We start from the raw sequence: 14,828 nt of genomic DNA, 5'->3' as shown, positions 1-14,828 counted from the left end.
ACAACCACAAACTAGAATATTTTAGAAGTGTAGGACTACACATTTTATTTCATTTGAAGATATTTCAATAGAAACTAAAACCTGTCTTGTTTATCTTATATGTTGAAACACGAAGTATGCTAAATAGACTTCAAATTTTTATAACAATACTTTATCTGTATCTGCATATAATATGGAAGATCTTAGCATCTCATACCAGGCTTTGGGTAAGGAGGAAATTCCCCCTTAAAGTACTCTCTCTCCAAAACATGAACAAACAGAACTCCAGCAGAAGGATATACATTCCGATCAGAGTGCACCTTAGACAGAATTGTGTACACTGAAAAGCAGAAGGAGAGATAAGAGACAGAAAAAAGGCAAATATGAGACATGCTCTAGGTAACTTCATGCATTTCAACAGCAATGCGGGCATCTGGGAGGAGGAAAGCAACAAATATTAGGCACCTGTTAATAAGATTTTTAAAAGGCTACGTAGATTTAAGAACAGAACATAGAGCAAACCCTCTCTTTGCCCAACAGAATCCTTTCCAAGACTGCAATAAACAAAACTGCCTATGTCAAGATTTCAAAAGTTGTATAAGCTCTTTATTTTTATAGCAATTAAAAAAAAATGAGGAAGGCTATTTTAATTTTATAGTTGGTTTATTTTAAATATTACATTGATAAAAGTCCATTAAATTAATTACACAGTCGTGTTTTCCTGATATTTTACATAGAGAAAGCAACAGAGGAATACAGAGAAACCTTACAAATTTACAGCTGTCATTCCCCACGGAACAGAAATGGCAGATTTTTCAATTCTTGTGCAGAAAAGGACATAGCAAGGGTAAAATACTCAAACTTTGCTTAGAGAGCCCTTTACTGAAGATGTTGAGCTTGTATTGAGGGATAAAACAAAAGGACAAGAGTGTTTATAGGCCAGTCAGGTGAAACTGATTCCAAAAAAAAAAAGTGAAGCCACGTTTTACAGGACGGAGAATCAAAAAACGTTAAAAAAATTCAGAACAATCAGCATATGTAAAAGCATTAGGGTAGGTTTTATTTAGTACAAAATTCACTGACAAGGGCATAGCTTTTTTAGGTATAACACTTTTGATGCAGAGCTACATACATATTTTAATGAATTAGAAGAATGAAGAAATAATTACAATAAATGAGATGGATAAGAAGCCACTTTATCAACAAATTTCAAAATGTAAGTATAAACAGAGAATACTGGTTTAGTAGGTGTTTCTCAAGGTGTCTTAATAAAATTTATTATAGCTTTCATTACTGATTTTACTACTACTGAATTTCAATTTAATGCCCTAAAAGTCTTGATCATTGCTAATAGATTTTGTCAGTGAGATGAAGATTACAAAAGTAGTAGATAAAGATGGTAAGTCACAGAGGTAAATCACAGACAACCACACAGAGCTACCAGCCTTGCTTGCCAAACTGGAAGAAACTTCATGAGGAATCACATCTCCAAAAGTAAATTATAGGCCATACAGCACGGAGGTGCTGCCATGGGAAAGACAGACTCCAAAAGACACTTGTAGGAATAAACTTGCAGGTCCCAGAGGTGCTAATTTCAACCTTGGATCAATAAGCAGGACACATTTGAAATGTCGATAAAGCTCATGTAATTCTTCAGTGCTGGTGTAATTTTTTAATCCTGGTATAATTTCTCCAGCCTTATAATTATACCAACTTTCTTACTTGAGATCTGCTTAAAAAGGCACCATTAATTAGGCATTAATCACATGCATTCCAGCCCTCGCACCACGTACTCTGAGTGGAATCTCTCTCACCTAATTTTAGATGCCTACAGAAACAACATCCACCACTAAGTTAGTCAGGCTCCTTTTATAGTCAGTGAAGAAGAAACAGATGCTTCTAGGGGTTGATTTATTTGATTTCTCCTGTAAAGTGAGATGAATCATGTCCTAGATTCCAGGCTACACTGACTAGATCTCCATGGACTGCAGAGACATCTGAGAGGAGATGTAAACATCTGTAATGTAGACCTCCACATTTAGTTGCATACTCCCCAATCTTCAAGCTTAATGTTGCAGAATGTATAACTCTGGATATACTACTGATCACATTCCACAGCATTTGCTTTTTTGAAAACCACTTTTAACACAATACTGAACAGAGCACCTTTCTAATAATTTTATCTTTGTGACAAAATTAAAATGATCCTGAAATTTGAATTGTTACAATTCTGTATGGTTAATAAAACAGTTACTGTAATTTTCAATCTGTAGACTTATATACAGTAACATCGTTGATTTACTTACTTAAAATCAGTAAATTATTACCCAAAAAACCTCTGCACTCAATTCCATGAATGAGTCGTAAACACTACAAGGAAGTTCACTAATTTCCTTTAAAATGTTTTCAAGAAAAGCTAAAAAAGTAACATTAATAGAACAGAAGAGCTGACAAAAATATGGTGGCTGGCTGAAAGTGCATCAAATACCTAGAAAAATTCATGTTTCCACTTCTGATGCTTTTCCTCTATAATGAAAATCCATTTCAAACAGGAAGAATGAAAAAGAGTGAAAAAGAAATGTGCATTTTTTCTCAGTAAGCAATTCTTTCAGGAAGAAGCAAGCATAATAGAACCAGCAGTTACTGAAAAAAAAACATGTAACACTTATTTTGTCTGCTATAAGAAACCTATTACCACCACTAAATGCCTGCCCATTCCTAGCAATGAGACATTCCCTGCTGCTGAAATAAGTATACCACTAAGGATTTGATGCAGATATAAAACTGACCTTAGCAGAAGTCTAGAAACATCTCTCAGAAGGAAAAATCCCAGAAACCTCTTTTATCTTGTAATGACAAACACATCATAATGACACAAGTATGGTAACTAAAAACTCAGAAGATCTTGCCCTCCTTGTCACAGGTGTCCTCCTTGTTTTCCCGCCAAGAAGTTTCTTCAAAACCAGAAGGAAAATTATGAGTCTCCAGTCTACTATAGCTATCACTAGCTTTCAGTAATGAAACAAGTGAAATGCTACTTTCTTCACAAGCTTTTAAAACCCTTGATTATTTTCATGAGACTGAGACGAGATGAATGTGTAATCATCATCTTGGGTGATCTAGGGATGAAACTGAATATACTTAACAAATAGATACTAATCTAATATAGCAGACTGCCAGCTGTGAATTGTCTGGGCAAATTCCCTGTGGTAGATAAAAGTCTCAGGGACTGTGAAAAGCTTCTGTAATATTAATCATGGGAAATTAAAAATCTTCATTACTTAGGATCACATCAGATCCCTCCTAGAATCAGCTACATTGAAAGCACTGCTTTTCTCTTTCTTGTTTCCAGATCACTTGGAGGACTTTCTGTAGATTCCAAGATCTCCTTACAGGTCTTGAATACAGGCACAGCTAGGAATTCAGACAGGATTTTATCAGCCTGCATCTCAGAGCCTGTTACCAGAAACAAAAAACCACCATCTCCAGAAATTTCAGAAGTTTCACCATGCTGTTTGCAGCCTGTGTGTTGATGATCCTCAGGAAAGAATTCACCTGGAAATTTTTTGAGGTTTTTTTCCTAGAAATTTCAATTCGTTCTCTCCCCACTGATATTTAGCAGATGAAGAACAATCCCAGAAATAACTTGATCTGGAGGCCAATGCAGATTGCCCGCCTAGATAAGCAATAAGTGCAAAGCTTCTTCTCAGCCATTGTGCACTAGCTACAGTATTTGATGTGTACCTGCATAAATGACAGTAAAATAGCCTTTTTACATTCATGTGTGATAAGACTTTTTAAAATTGTTACAGAGAAGTTATTGTATTAAGCAAACTGCAGAGGTATCTTCAAGCAACCAGCCATGATAAGAAAATGTGCAGTATTAGGTATAAATACAGCCATTATTTCAAGCAAAGCTACAGGAACAGGAAAAGTCAGGGACGACCAACAAAGTCAGGGACGACTAACAAAAACACGCAGGTCTGTGAATATTTGAAGATAGAAGAAATGTAAAGTTTTCCAAATTACTTACCTTAAAATAGCACCCTACTCCTAAAACAAGGACATGACTGGAAAAGCAAGAGTAATATTAAAAGCAGGTTTGCTTGAACCAACAGGGTATTTAAATTTACAACCTAAACTCACCATTCTTCTGAACAGCCTTTATTCTGCTGATAACATAACTGTGGGCTTGCTTAGTCGTCCAGTTAACAGTTCCATTATTGCCATCAGCAGAGCTTAGCAAAATAGCTTTTCACAATAAAACAAATGCAAAAAAAAATTAGTCATATCAACAGACTGCCACAAACAATCTGATCAGATGGGATCAGACACCTCCTACATTATGTTTTGGTTTTAGTCAAAATTTAGGAACCACAGGTCAAAAAACAGAAGTGTTTGGTTTGAATATATAAATATATAATAATCTTTCTGACAATCATCCTCTTGACACCCATTTTTCCAAAAAAGCTAAGTTTACATTAAATACTTACACCTCTGCAGACACTTCTGCTGACATAATTGTACTGATAACAAAGATGAAGAAGAGCATTCTCTAATAAATATGTTTGCACTGACAAAACCTCACATACAGGCAAAAATATATAAAGTAGCTTTCACTGGAGTGGTATATTTTGGTCAAAGTAGGAAATTTAAGTAAACAAGCTTTGCTTTTATAATGATGATTATATAAAGACAAATGGGGCTGATTGCCTTGCAGGCATAACCAATAATCAATTTTGAAAAAAGACCCCATTAAAAATGGCTGCCTACATCCCACACAACGAGAACACAGCCTGAAATCAGCTGCATACATGCAGCTGAAGGTGGAAGTTTTAAATGCAGTGAGGGAGGAGTAAATGATTACTGGAGATAGAAAGCAACTGTGGAGCTGACAGAAAGACTCCATCTCACCAGCAGGAGAGGTGCCTGAGAAAGCTCCCTCCTCACTTCCCACTCTTTGTTCCTGTTCTTCTGTGATGAATAATAGGTATATAGCAGCTGTACAATTACGTGCCAGCTGAAAGTGCAGAGGGAAGGAACTGCAGTCAGATGCTAGGAAAGGGAAAGTGGCCATAATGAGTAGGTATTTTTATTTTGAAATTGTTTGGGAGTGAGAACTCATGTCAAACCCTGGATCAAAGATATTTTTGGACTAGCATCTTAATATCCTTGTAAAAACAGCAATATCAGAAACATCAAGGAACAGTACCTGTGTACAGATACACCAGATTGCAGGAAGAAATGAACACTTACTAGAAAACATGCACAGTACATGGAAGAAACCTAAACATCTGTGGAAAGTTCTGACCTGTTACACCAAGCAGCTATTAAATTAGTGATAAGACATTCTTCAAACAGAATTCAGGAGGCCAAACAGATCTGGCTTAAGCAGTAATAAAAGTACACTACACTCAATCTACACATGTAGGACAGATATCTATTATTGATAATTTACACAAAACATCTAAAACTGAATTGAGGATGAAGTGTAATTAAAATAGCATTTTAATGCATCTTTAATATTATTATTTATTAAATTTAATAATTTTATAAATGCAATAACTAACATACCAACACAATAACATTTCTAACAACTTTTTCCCTGCTGAACTGATCTGCACATATTGCAAGTCTTAATATAATAACATCCTAGGGACTATGAAATTTAGTACTGCATAGGACTTTGTGTAAATATTAGTAATTCTTGAAAACCTCAAGAAATTCCTAAAAAGATCAAATAAAGTTGTTCCATTATTCCAACAGGATGAGCTGGGCAATCAGAGGCTTGTCAGCTATGAACCAGCACCAGTACCAGACAAAACAATTAATACAAGATTAGATAACTGAATTATTAAATGAAGGAAAGTATTAGAGTTATCACAGTTCTTGTTAAAATTATTATACTTATCACAGTCCTTATTTAATCCTAATTAAGTATTTAATGTATCTTTTAAGACACTTCTGGTGAACCCACAAGTTTTTCCTAATAAAGACAGCAATAATGACATTACCCTTAGCTATACATCTTGTCACTTAACACTTCAATTGAAAAAGTAGATACTAAATCATTTTAGCATATTTAAATGCAATATAAAAAAATAAAAATAAATAAAGACAAGTTCCACAATGTGTTTTTCAATATAAATGATCAGTAAGTGTCTTTCATTTGGGTTCCAAGTTGTGCTAGGTTTGACTGTGTGGATTGAAGAAGTTACCTGCCTACCTCCCCATGCTATGCTGCATTTCACAGGGCAACAGGAAAAGAACCAGTATGCCTGTTTTCAGTCCTAGAGTTCATAGTGTGATGCTTTCATATATATCACTGTTGATTTGATTTAAAAGGACAGATGTGAAAATCAAAAGAATAGGGCTGCTAAAAAGTTAATTTGTTGTATGAGCTTTCTAGTGGGTCTCAAAAAGTTTTTGGCACTAGCCTTTTGTAACTGCGGTGGAGAGGAGAGGCAAGAGAGAGATGGAGATGGGGAGGGAGACAAAGAATGACTACTAGGTATCAAATATACTGATAGAATTTGCAGGTAAAAACAAAGGCTAGGAGACTGACAAATAATAGAGCTGACAGAACAGTCTGCATTGTCTGGTAGAAAGGTGATCAGTGATGTGCTCTTCAATAGAATAAAATGTAACTGCACAGCAGGAACAAACACATACTGTGAGCACACAATTCAGGGATGCTCAGCTTGGGTAACAACCCAGAGAAGTAAGTCAGGTTGCACAGAGCTTTCACCAGAACACTGGATAGAACAGCTGACATGTAAACAGCAACATCAAGGAGGAACATGCAGACTTTATTTTTGTACTTGACACAGATAGGATCACTGTTCAAATGTTCTGTCTGGCAGAGCCTTCAAAAAGCAACTGACAACACGAGGAAGGCTCTGGGAAGATATGAATATGATTAAAAGATGACAAAAGAGACCTTATACTACAGAATGCAGGGATTCAAACTATGCATTTTATCAAAGAGACAGTTTAGAATTAATTTAATCAGCCTTGTACTCATGATGAAAAGAATGTTAATAGTGTCAGGTTCTTCAGTGTGTTACACATGTTGCCACAGTTGCTGGAGAAGCCACCACTGCCTTCAACAGCAAGAGCAATTCATAGCTCTGTGCCTGGGACTTGAACACACCCTGGTGAAGCATATCACAGTTTTTTCTTCTTTATGCAATTATGTTTTCTTTAAATTATTTTTTAATTCTAATTGTGTTGGCTATAAATAAAAATCACATTTATATTCATTTATATTATTTTTTTCCCTTTTTAAAGTATATTTGCATAATATTCAGCCACTAAATATTTAACAGCATGGATACCCACAACAATTTCCGACGATGTAACAATCAAAAAAGGACACAAGTACCATGGACCAATTTCACTTTCCCCATTCCTTTACTGCACTCTGATCTCCAAACTGTATCCTGCACCTCTACCTATCCTTTTATTCCTTCTCTGAAGTAGGATCTCAAGCCCATCTCTCCTACTATTAAAGCAGCACACAGCTCCAGCTATCAAATCCAGCCACTTCCCCTTTCTCCTACACCTCCACCTTCCCCTGAGACCCGACATCAACAGATGCTTGTTACTTTGATGCCACAGACCAGGGCCTCGGGCCACGCTTACACCGCCCCTTACTCTCTTAGGACACAACCCTGCTGCAAAAATCTAACCTTGCACTCTTCTACTGCATATGCCATCTGGCCCAGTCCTCCTTCTTCTGAATTCTGAGCTGGAAGTGCAGATCCATACACAGCACATTTTTCTGAAGGACTGCTGAGGTCCACACAGCAAAACAGTTAGAAACTGCCACCATAAGTTGAAGTGAAACATCTATGAAGAAAAAAACACATGCAAGGTGCTTGGCCCACAGCTGAAATCAGAGCTCGTAGCCAGGCAGTTACTGAGGATCCACTGGTGGTCACATCAACTGGTCCCAGTTGGTCACATCATCCATAAAAGGAGGCAGAAGTTGCAGCACTCAGCTACTCTCCCTCCTCTTCCAACTTCCATGCACTGTCCTCTTGCCTACTAGGTAGTATATGGCAGAAATTTACTATTAATTAGAAGGGATTCTCTCAGTCAAAATTCACACTGAGAATGGATATTTTCTAACCTTCTTCAATAGCAGGTACTATGTATGAAACAGGAATTAATTTGTGTTAGTTCTCCATTGAAGATTGCTCAGGTGCCTCTACATTCCATTTATTCAAACTACATAAAAGTCCAAATCAATCCCAGAAATGTTTGTTGTCTCTATTCTTATTCATGTTTGTTCAGTAAACAATGGTTTTCCATCTCTTCCTGCGTTACCCACTAGTTACTGTAACACCAGAACATTTCTCCTAAATCATTCAGGAAAGTAACTGAATAAAGCATTTGTCAGTCTCACTGTTAAACTTCAGCATTTGCATCCATGGGAATGCTACAAATTAACTACTGGGAGAACAAAACCCCCATGATTCATTAACAGCACCATTTACCCACCACCACCATTCCCCTTCCTACTGCAGGCCTGACAAGAGAACCAAATTAAGTTAGTATTTCCACAAAGGTGAGGAAAACATTGTCAGTTTCTGTGGTTCTGGCCCGAGTGTAACCAAGGGGTTTGGCCAGGCCACCCTGGTGGCCTGCTATTCCAGGATGTATCCTACATTTCTATCATCTTATGATACAAACTATCAGGGTATCCCAGCAAATGCATTCCAGATTTCTGAGGTGGCAATTATTCTGAAAGACTAAGGGATTCAGAAAAGTCATTGATTTCAATACACTAAGATTTGTTTGCTCAGTAGGTTGTTCTTTCTAACTTCTCATTTTCATGGCTTGGACTGTCACTAAAATAACCTACATTTAAAAGGCATTTTGTCTGTTTGTGTTGCAATTGTAACAACATTTAGACACAGATTCAAATTCCTATGGAAGTAATCAAAACTAGCAACTCCCTTCTTTCATCTAGAAGTCTACCAAGGAAGACACTCTACGCTCAGTGACTGCTGTAAATTTATCACTTTCTATTCAGGAAGAACCCAAAAGCTCTCCAGATACTGAAAAAAAACCCCAGATACTCTTGTCTAGGTTTTAAATAGTTTTTTCTTTTATTGGAAATAATCTTTCTTCTAAAGAAAGAGTTTTACTTCAGTGACTGCAATTCCTGAAGTATTTTAATGACTTCCAACCAAATTTAAAGACATTAAGGAGCAAAAATAAGCCTATCTATGCACTGAACAGTTACATCTTGCGCCATAAAACTGACTTCTTATTGTCTGGCTTTAGGACCTCTAAGATGTCTCCATGTACTGCCTATAAATAATGTGTTTCTGTAATGAAAAGCATATTAATGGAATGGCTACTTTTCCCTCCTGTAATTACTTATTCAAGTAAGTACCTATTGACAGTAGATTGTACATATTGACCTGGCTCAGATTACTAGTACAGGCAGCATCTTCATAGGCAGGCAGACATCCAGAGGCTGGCTGGAAGGAAACCTGCTTCTCTGCCCTTATGCTTGCACCCACATCAGGAAAAAGAGCAGGTGTGCTGTGATGTTAGTTTGAAAATACCAGACCATCTGTGAAATGTTCTTCCTCCTTGCACAGGGTGCGGCTTAGCAGAGGAGTGTTGCCAACAGCACTTCTGCTGTCAACAGCAGGACAAGTGCAGGGATCTGGTTCAGCCTCCCAGATCCCCGCCCCAGCCAGTGCTTTCACAGCTGTTTTAAACAGGCACGTCTGCAGCCCTGCTCAAAGGGGGCATTCCCAGCACATTCTTCATCACCTAGCACACACCAGTGGATCCCATACCAGTCCTGGGCAGTACATACACTTCACTGAACTATTTTTATGGATCAACTAGTTTTGAGCCAGGTGACCCAATCCACAGTATCATTGTACAAGTTGTCACCAGGGAAAGCAGCAAATAATCCCTAGCTGTGCAAGGGCTGGAGAACGCTTTCTGGCAGCAGCGCAGCCTCATGACAAATTAATGTGACCACATAACCACAGCTTGCAAAGTGAGAACTAATAAGCTTCTTCCTCATTTTGATCCCTTTATAGGGAAAGGAGAATACAACTCCATTGCTCTACAACTCCCTATTCCTGGGATGAAACAGGGGTTCCAGGGACAACATGGGCACTGACAACTGATTCTAAGTCCAGAAATACAGGGCAAAACCACTGGCCACAGTCACTCAAGGTTTTGATAACCGCTCTGTCTGCAGATACACAATATGGGGGCAACACATTGCTCTGCCAAACTAACATGACAGACAGCTCTACTAGTGTAATTTAGCAAACTTCTAGGAAGTCTGTTACTATAAAGCTAGAGTCAAACAATATCTAACTAGTTTCTAGCAAAAAATGCTTAATCGTATATATCACTTCTCACAACAAAGTCCCATGTTTTCCTAGCAGTGGAGCATCATCAGCTTGCATTTGGGAGTCAATGCCTTCAATTTGAGTACTCTACCAGACCCCGAGGAGCAACTGAAATCACTCTTACAACCTTTAAATTCTTAATTCTCGTGAAATTCCTGGATGATGAAACAACGTTTGGCCTCAAGGAGGACAGGGAGAAGTGAGAGGCAGACAACCCTTCTGACTTGTGACAGCAGTTATCCTCTTCTAGAAAGCCTTTTTTCATATGTTTTTAAGAAATGCAAAAAGCATAAGTCAACTTTCTTCTGTACATGAAGTGCTACAACATAAATGGAATAAAACTAATCCAAATTAGTTGAGGAGAACTAAAAGAAATCTATTTAGAAGTCCTGTGCTACTTCTCACATACCATTTTGTCTGTCAGGTGTCTCTTGCCTTGTTAAGTAATGTTGCAGTACTGTAGAGTTTACCTAAGATAAGGATTCAAAATAATGGATTTTCATGCTGGGCAATGCATCTTTGAGCCAGCAGACAAGGCTGGAACTTCTTTACTTAGGAAGAATGGAGGGGAGCTCAGGTGAGCTCCTGGGATAGCTTCATTCAGATCAGGAACATAATACAAATCTCCATCTTGCCAAAAAATAAATTTTATATTGATATTCTTAAAAGAATGTAACTGAATGAAAGTTCATGCCTCCTTTTTTGCATCAGTTTCAAACCACATATTTTTCTGTTTTAACTAATGAAATCTCACTGAATCAAACTTAGAAAGGTCTAAGTGGAAAAGTTATCATGAAAAAGCTTTAAGACCTCTTCTCTTACCATGTAGCCTGGAAAGGACTTGTGGATTAAGCTCATAACTCAGCTTCTATAAGGTCACTTAGCTGACCTTTCTAAAAACATTATTTCGGTTGATACTGAAAGCTTATTTTCAATTGTCCTAGTTCTTGCTTGGTTGCTATCCCACAATCAGTCATGGAGGGGAAGGGAGAAGAGGCAGGAAAAACTCCACATAAGGGAAAAGCAGTGTCTTGCATCTAACAAATGAAGTTTTATCCTCACGTTGAACAACTTTGCACTTAAGTTCTTACCATGTCTTTAATATATCCAGTATCCGTAATTCTGCTGCTAATAACCTATGACAAGTATGGTCATAAGTAAAAGAAGTACTAGGAGGGTACCTAAGATACTATTCAAGAGGATATAGAGCAGACTGCTTGCAGATAACACACCTCTCAGAACTCAAAATAACCCAAATAGATTTCCTGCTGTTAACTTATTCCTGGTGTAACAAGTCTCACAAAGGCAGTCCTGTGGCTGGCCTGCTATTAAGTGCTAGCCGTTTGATGTATTTCACTGTGAAGAACCTTGCAGGTGGAAAAACCTGCCTACTGCATGAAAGCTATTATTTAGCTTTTAGGGACCAGGATCAAGACTTTTTCTGAATTCCTAATTCTAGCTCGGTTGGACTAAGTGGTCAAGATGGGAAATAACGAAGAAAAAGGGCAACAGAAAAGACACCCCCGTGCTCAGAACAGCCCGTCTCTCGCGTCAGGCACGGGTCGGGGCACCGGAGGAGCGCAGCGGGCCCGGCCCAGCCCCCGGGAGCGGAGCCTCCCGCGCCATCCAGCGGCTCAGAGCCAGGCCGGGTCCGCTCCGGCCTCGCCCACCGCCCCCGGCTCCCTCAGCCCGGCCCCGCGCCCCGCCGGCGGTCCCGCTCCGGCCTCGCCCACCGCCCCCGGCTCCCTCAGCCCGGCCCCGCCGCGCTCGGGCCCGCCGTGCCGTCCTGGGGCGGCGCCGCCATCCCCCGCCGCCTGTGGAGCGTCCCCCGGGAGCCGCGGGAGCCGCGGCATGCGGGGATGCTGGGGCAGCCCGGCCCGCACTGACAGGGGCGCGGAGCAGCGGGAACGGGGCGCGCAGCGAGCCGCAGCCGGGGGCGGTTCCGAGCTGAAGCAGCGGGAGCAGCGCGACGCAGGCCGGCGGGGGCCCGCCGCCGCTCGCCGCGGGGAGACGCGCCGTGACCGACCTGTCAGCAGGAGCGTGGTGAGGGCGCCGTGCGGCCACGGCCCCGCCGCGCAGCACCGCATCGCTCCCCGCTCCTCCGCCTGCTGCTGCCGGCACCACCGCCGCCGCATCCTCTACGCCGCCAAGCACCGCTACTCCTGCCGCCGCCGCCTCGCCCCGCGGCGGCCGCAGCATCCTCCCCTTCCCGCCCCGCTCCTCCCCGCCCCGCCCCGGCGGCCGTCTCCAGGCAGCGCGGCCGGGAAATGCCGGGCATGCCGGGAGCAGCCTGCCGCCGCCATGGCGGGGTGGGCACGGCGAGCGGAGCTGCTCGGTGCGGGCTCCGCAGGGAGCGGCTCCGCGGGCCGCGGCTCCCCTCAGGGCCGGGGCTGCCCTGCCCCGCCTCGCCCCGCGGTGCAGATGTGGCGGGACGAAGCCGCGGTGCCCCGGGTAGAGGGGCAAGGCGGCGGCTGAGGTGCCCAGCCCAGCCCATCCCGCACCGTCCCTTGGAGACCCGGCGGGGGAGGGCGGCATCCCGCACCTCACAGGCTTGCCTGGTGCACCCGAGTGTGCTGTGCTCTTGGGAAACATCGTGGTGAAAGCCCTCCCAACAGGAGGTTTTTGAACACCTTACCCTACCATACTAGAAAGGGTCCACCAGATGGTCAAAAAGATGATTACGGGTCTGGAGCATCTCTTATGAGAAGAGACTGCAGGAACTGGGCCTCTTCAGTCTGGAGAAGACTGGGAGGGGAATCTCGGCAATGTGTTTAAATATCTCAAAGGCGGGCGCCAAGAGGATGGTGCCAGGCTATTTCCAGTGGTGGCCAGCAACAGGATGAGGAACAGTGGCCATCAATTAAAACACAAGAAGTTTTACCTCCGTACGAGGAAAAAATTTACACTGAGGGCAACAAAGCACTGGAACAGGTTGCACAGAGAGGTTATGGACTGCCTCTCTGGAGACGTTCAGATCCCACCTAGACACATTCCTGTGTGATCTGCTCTAGGTGACTGTGCCTTGGAAGGGGGTTGGACTGGATGGTCTCCAGAGGTCTCTTCCAATATTAACAATTCTGTGATTCTGTGACACCTATAGTAGGGCACCTGGCAGGCTAGCCTAGTGTACACAGATAGGGCTGTGGAGGAGGAGATCACAGCAAAAGCCCTTGCAACTGCAGTTTTCTGACTAATTTACCTTATTTTAAGCCTATATCTTTACTCCACATAAAGCTGGTTTGTTTCTTCCAGTGTTCAGCAGCTGTTCCTGCAGCTGGTAGAATTGTGAGTGGGAGGGGTTGGTCAAGGTCCCGGATCCAGGTTGATGTGTGTTTGGAGGTTTGCATCCAGTTTCCTGTGTCAGGTCTGACCATTCCATGCTGTCTCACTTCCACTGTCTGCATTATGCTTTCTGGACTCTACTGATTTTTTGACTGTCATTTAATGTCTGTGGCATAGCTCAAAAGCTATGGCAGTCTTTGCTGAGCTGTGAAAGCAAATCTCCCTGTGGAGGATGGAAGAATATTGTCAAAAGTAGTTCTTGGCAATGGTGATGTATTTTGAGAGTAGGTGTATGTATATGTCATATATAACTGCTTAAGACACAGTGCTATGTAAATACTGCATTTTCTTCTGGGGAGCTACTCTCTCTCAGCTTTCTGAATGATTCATATAAGAGTAGTCCCTGTACTAGAACTACATACTCCACAACAAAAGCCCATCTCAACAAAAAGATGAGCTTTTACTTTTATTTTCTCATTCTAGTGGACTGTCATGTTTGCTATTTGAAAATTGTAGTAAGTCTTCCATTATCCATGAAAATAACCTTCCTTCATTTTGCATAGAGAATTCTAATTTCTCATGAAATTTCATGAGCATTTCCACTCTAGCAAGCCAAATGTATTTGCAAAAAAGTAATAATAATTGTATGCTTTTGAGATTTGGAAGAAAGAAATATAATCTGTCTTACTCAAATTGTATTTACCTTATTGAACTCTTTATAATCTGGAGAAAAAAGACAACTGTAGAAGACTTCACCCTATCCATCTTTAGTCTTGTTACAGCTCTAAATTTCCATAAATCCATCTCATGAAGAGGAATTTTACATAGCAAGAGCTCTTCAGTATAAATATTCTGCCTGACATTAAGATGCAAAATAGTCTGGTGTTTTAGTCAGCTAACTCATTATCCTAGATAAAGCACTTCTTTTCTTCTCGTTCCACAGAGACTTTCAGAATATATTTAAATTTTAATTTGACTATAAAGATATTTAAGAGCAGAAATCACACTCCTTCCCTTACCTGTGCCTGTAAGTACTGTTCTGTTCCATGACATTTTTTGATTTTGGGTAGGCCTATTTCCTCTCTGAAATTAATGTGATTTTTTTGCTCATTCCCATATGTAGGTATAGAAAGCCATACAGATGCAGCTGTTCCATAAGAATCTTGGATAGCC

General features: G+C 41.0%; 1 protein-coding gene across 1 annotated transcript in view; it reads right to left on the bottom strand.

Moving 5' to 3' along the window:
- Positions 1–12,591, bottom strand: part of SGCE (sarcoglycan epsilon) — a 32,859-nt gene extending 20,268 nt beyond the window's left edge. The window contains 3 exon segments of the mRNA XM_021538396.3: positions 4,126–4,230; positions 12,400–12,512; positions 12,514–12,591. Of these exon segments, the coding sequence (XP_021394071.2) occupies positions 4,126–4,230; positions 12,400–12,512; positions 12,514–12,572 (277 nt within the window). The 5' untranslated portion in view covers positions 12,573–12,591.
- Between the last annotated feature and the right edge of the window lie 2,237 nt (positions 12,592–14,828).

This window comes from Lonchura striata, chromosome 1 (assembly GCF_046129695.1).
Source record: "Lonchura striata isolate bLonStr1 chromosome 1, bLonStr1.mat, whole genome shotgun sequence".
Lineage (NCBI taxonomy): Eukaryota > Metazoa > Chordata > Aves > Passeriformes > Estrildidae > Lonchura > Lonchura striata.
This window is presented reverse-complemented; position numbering and strand designations above follow the sequence as displayed.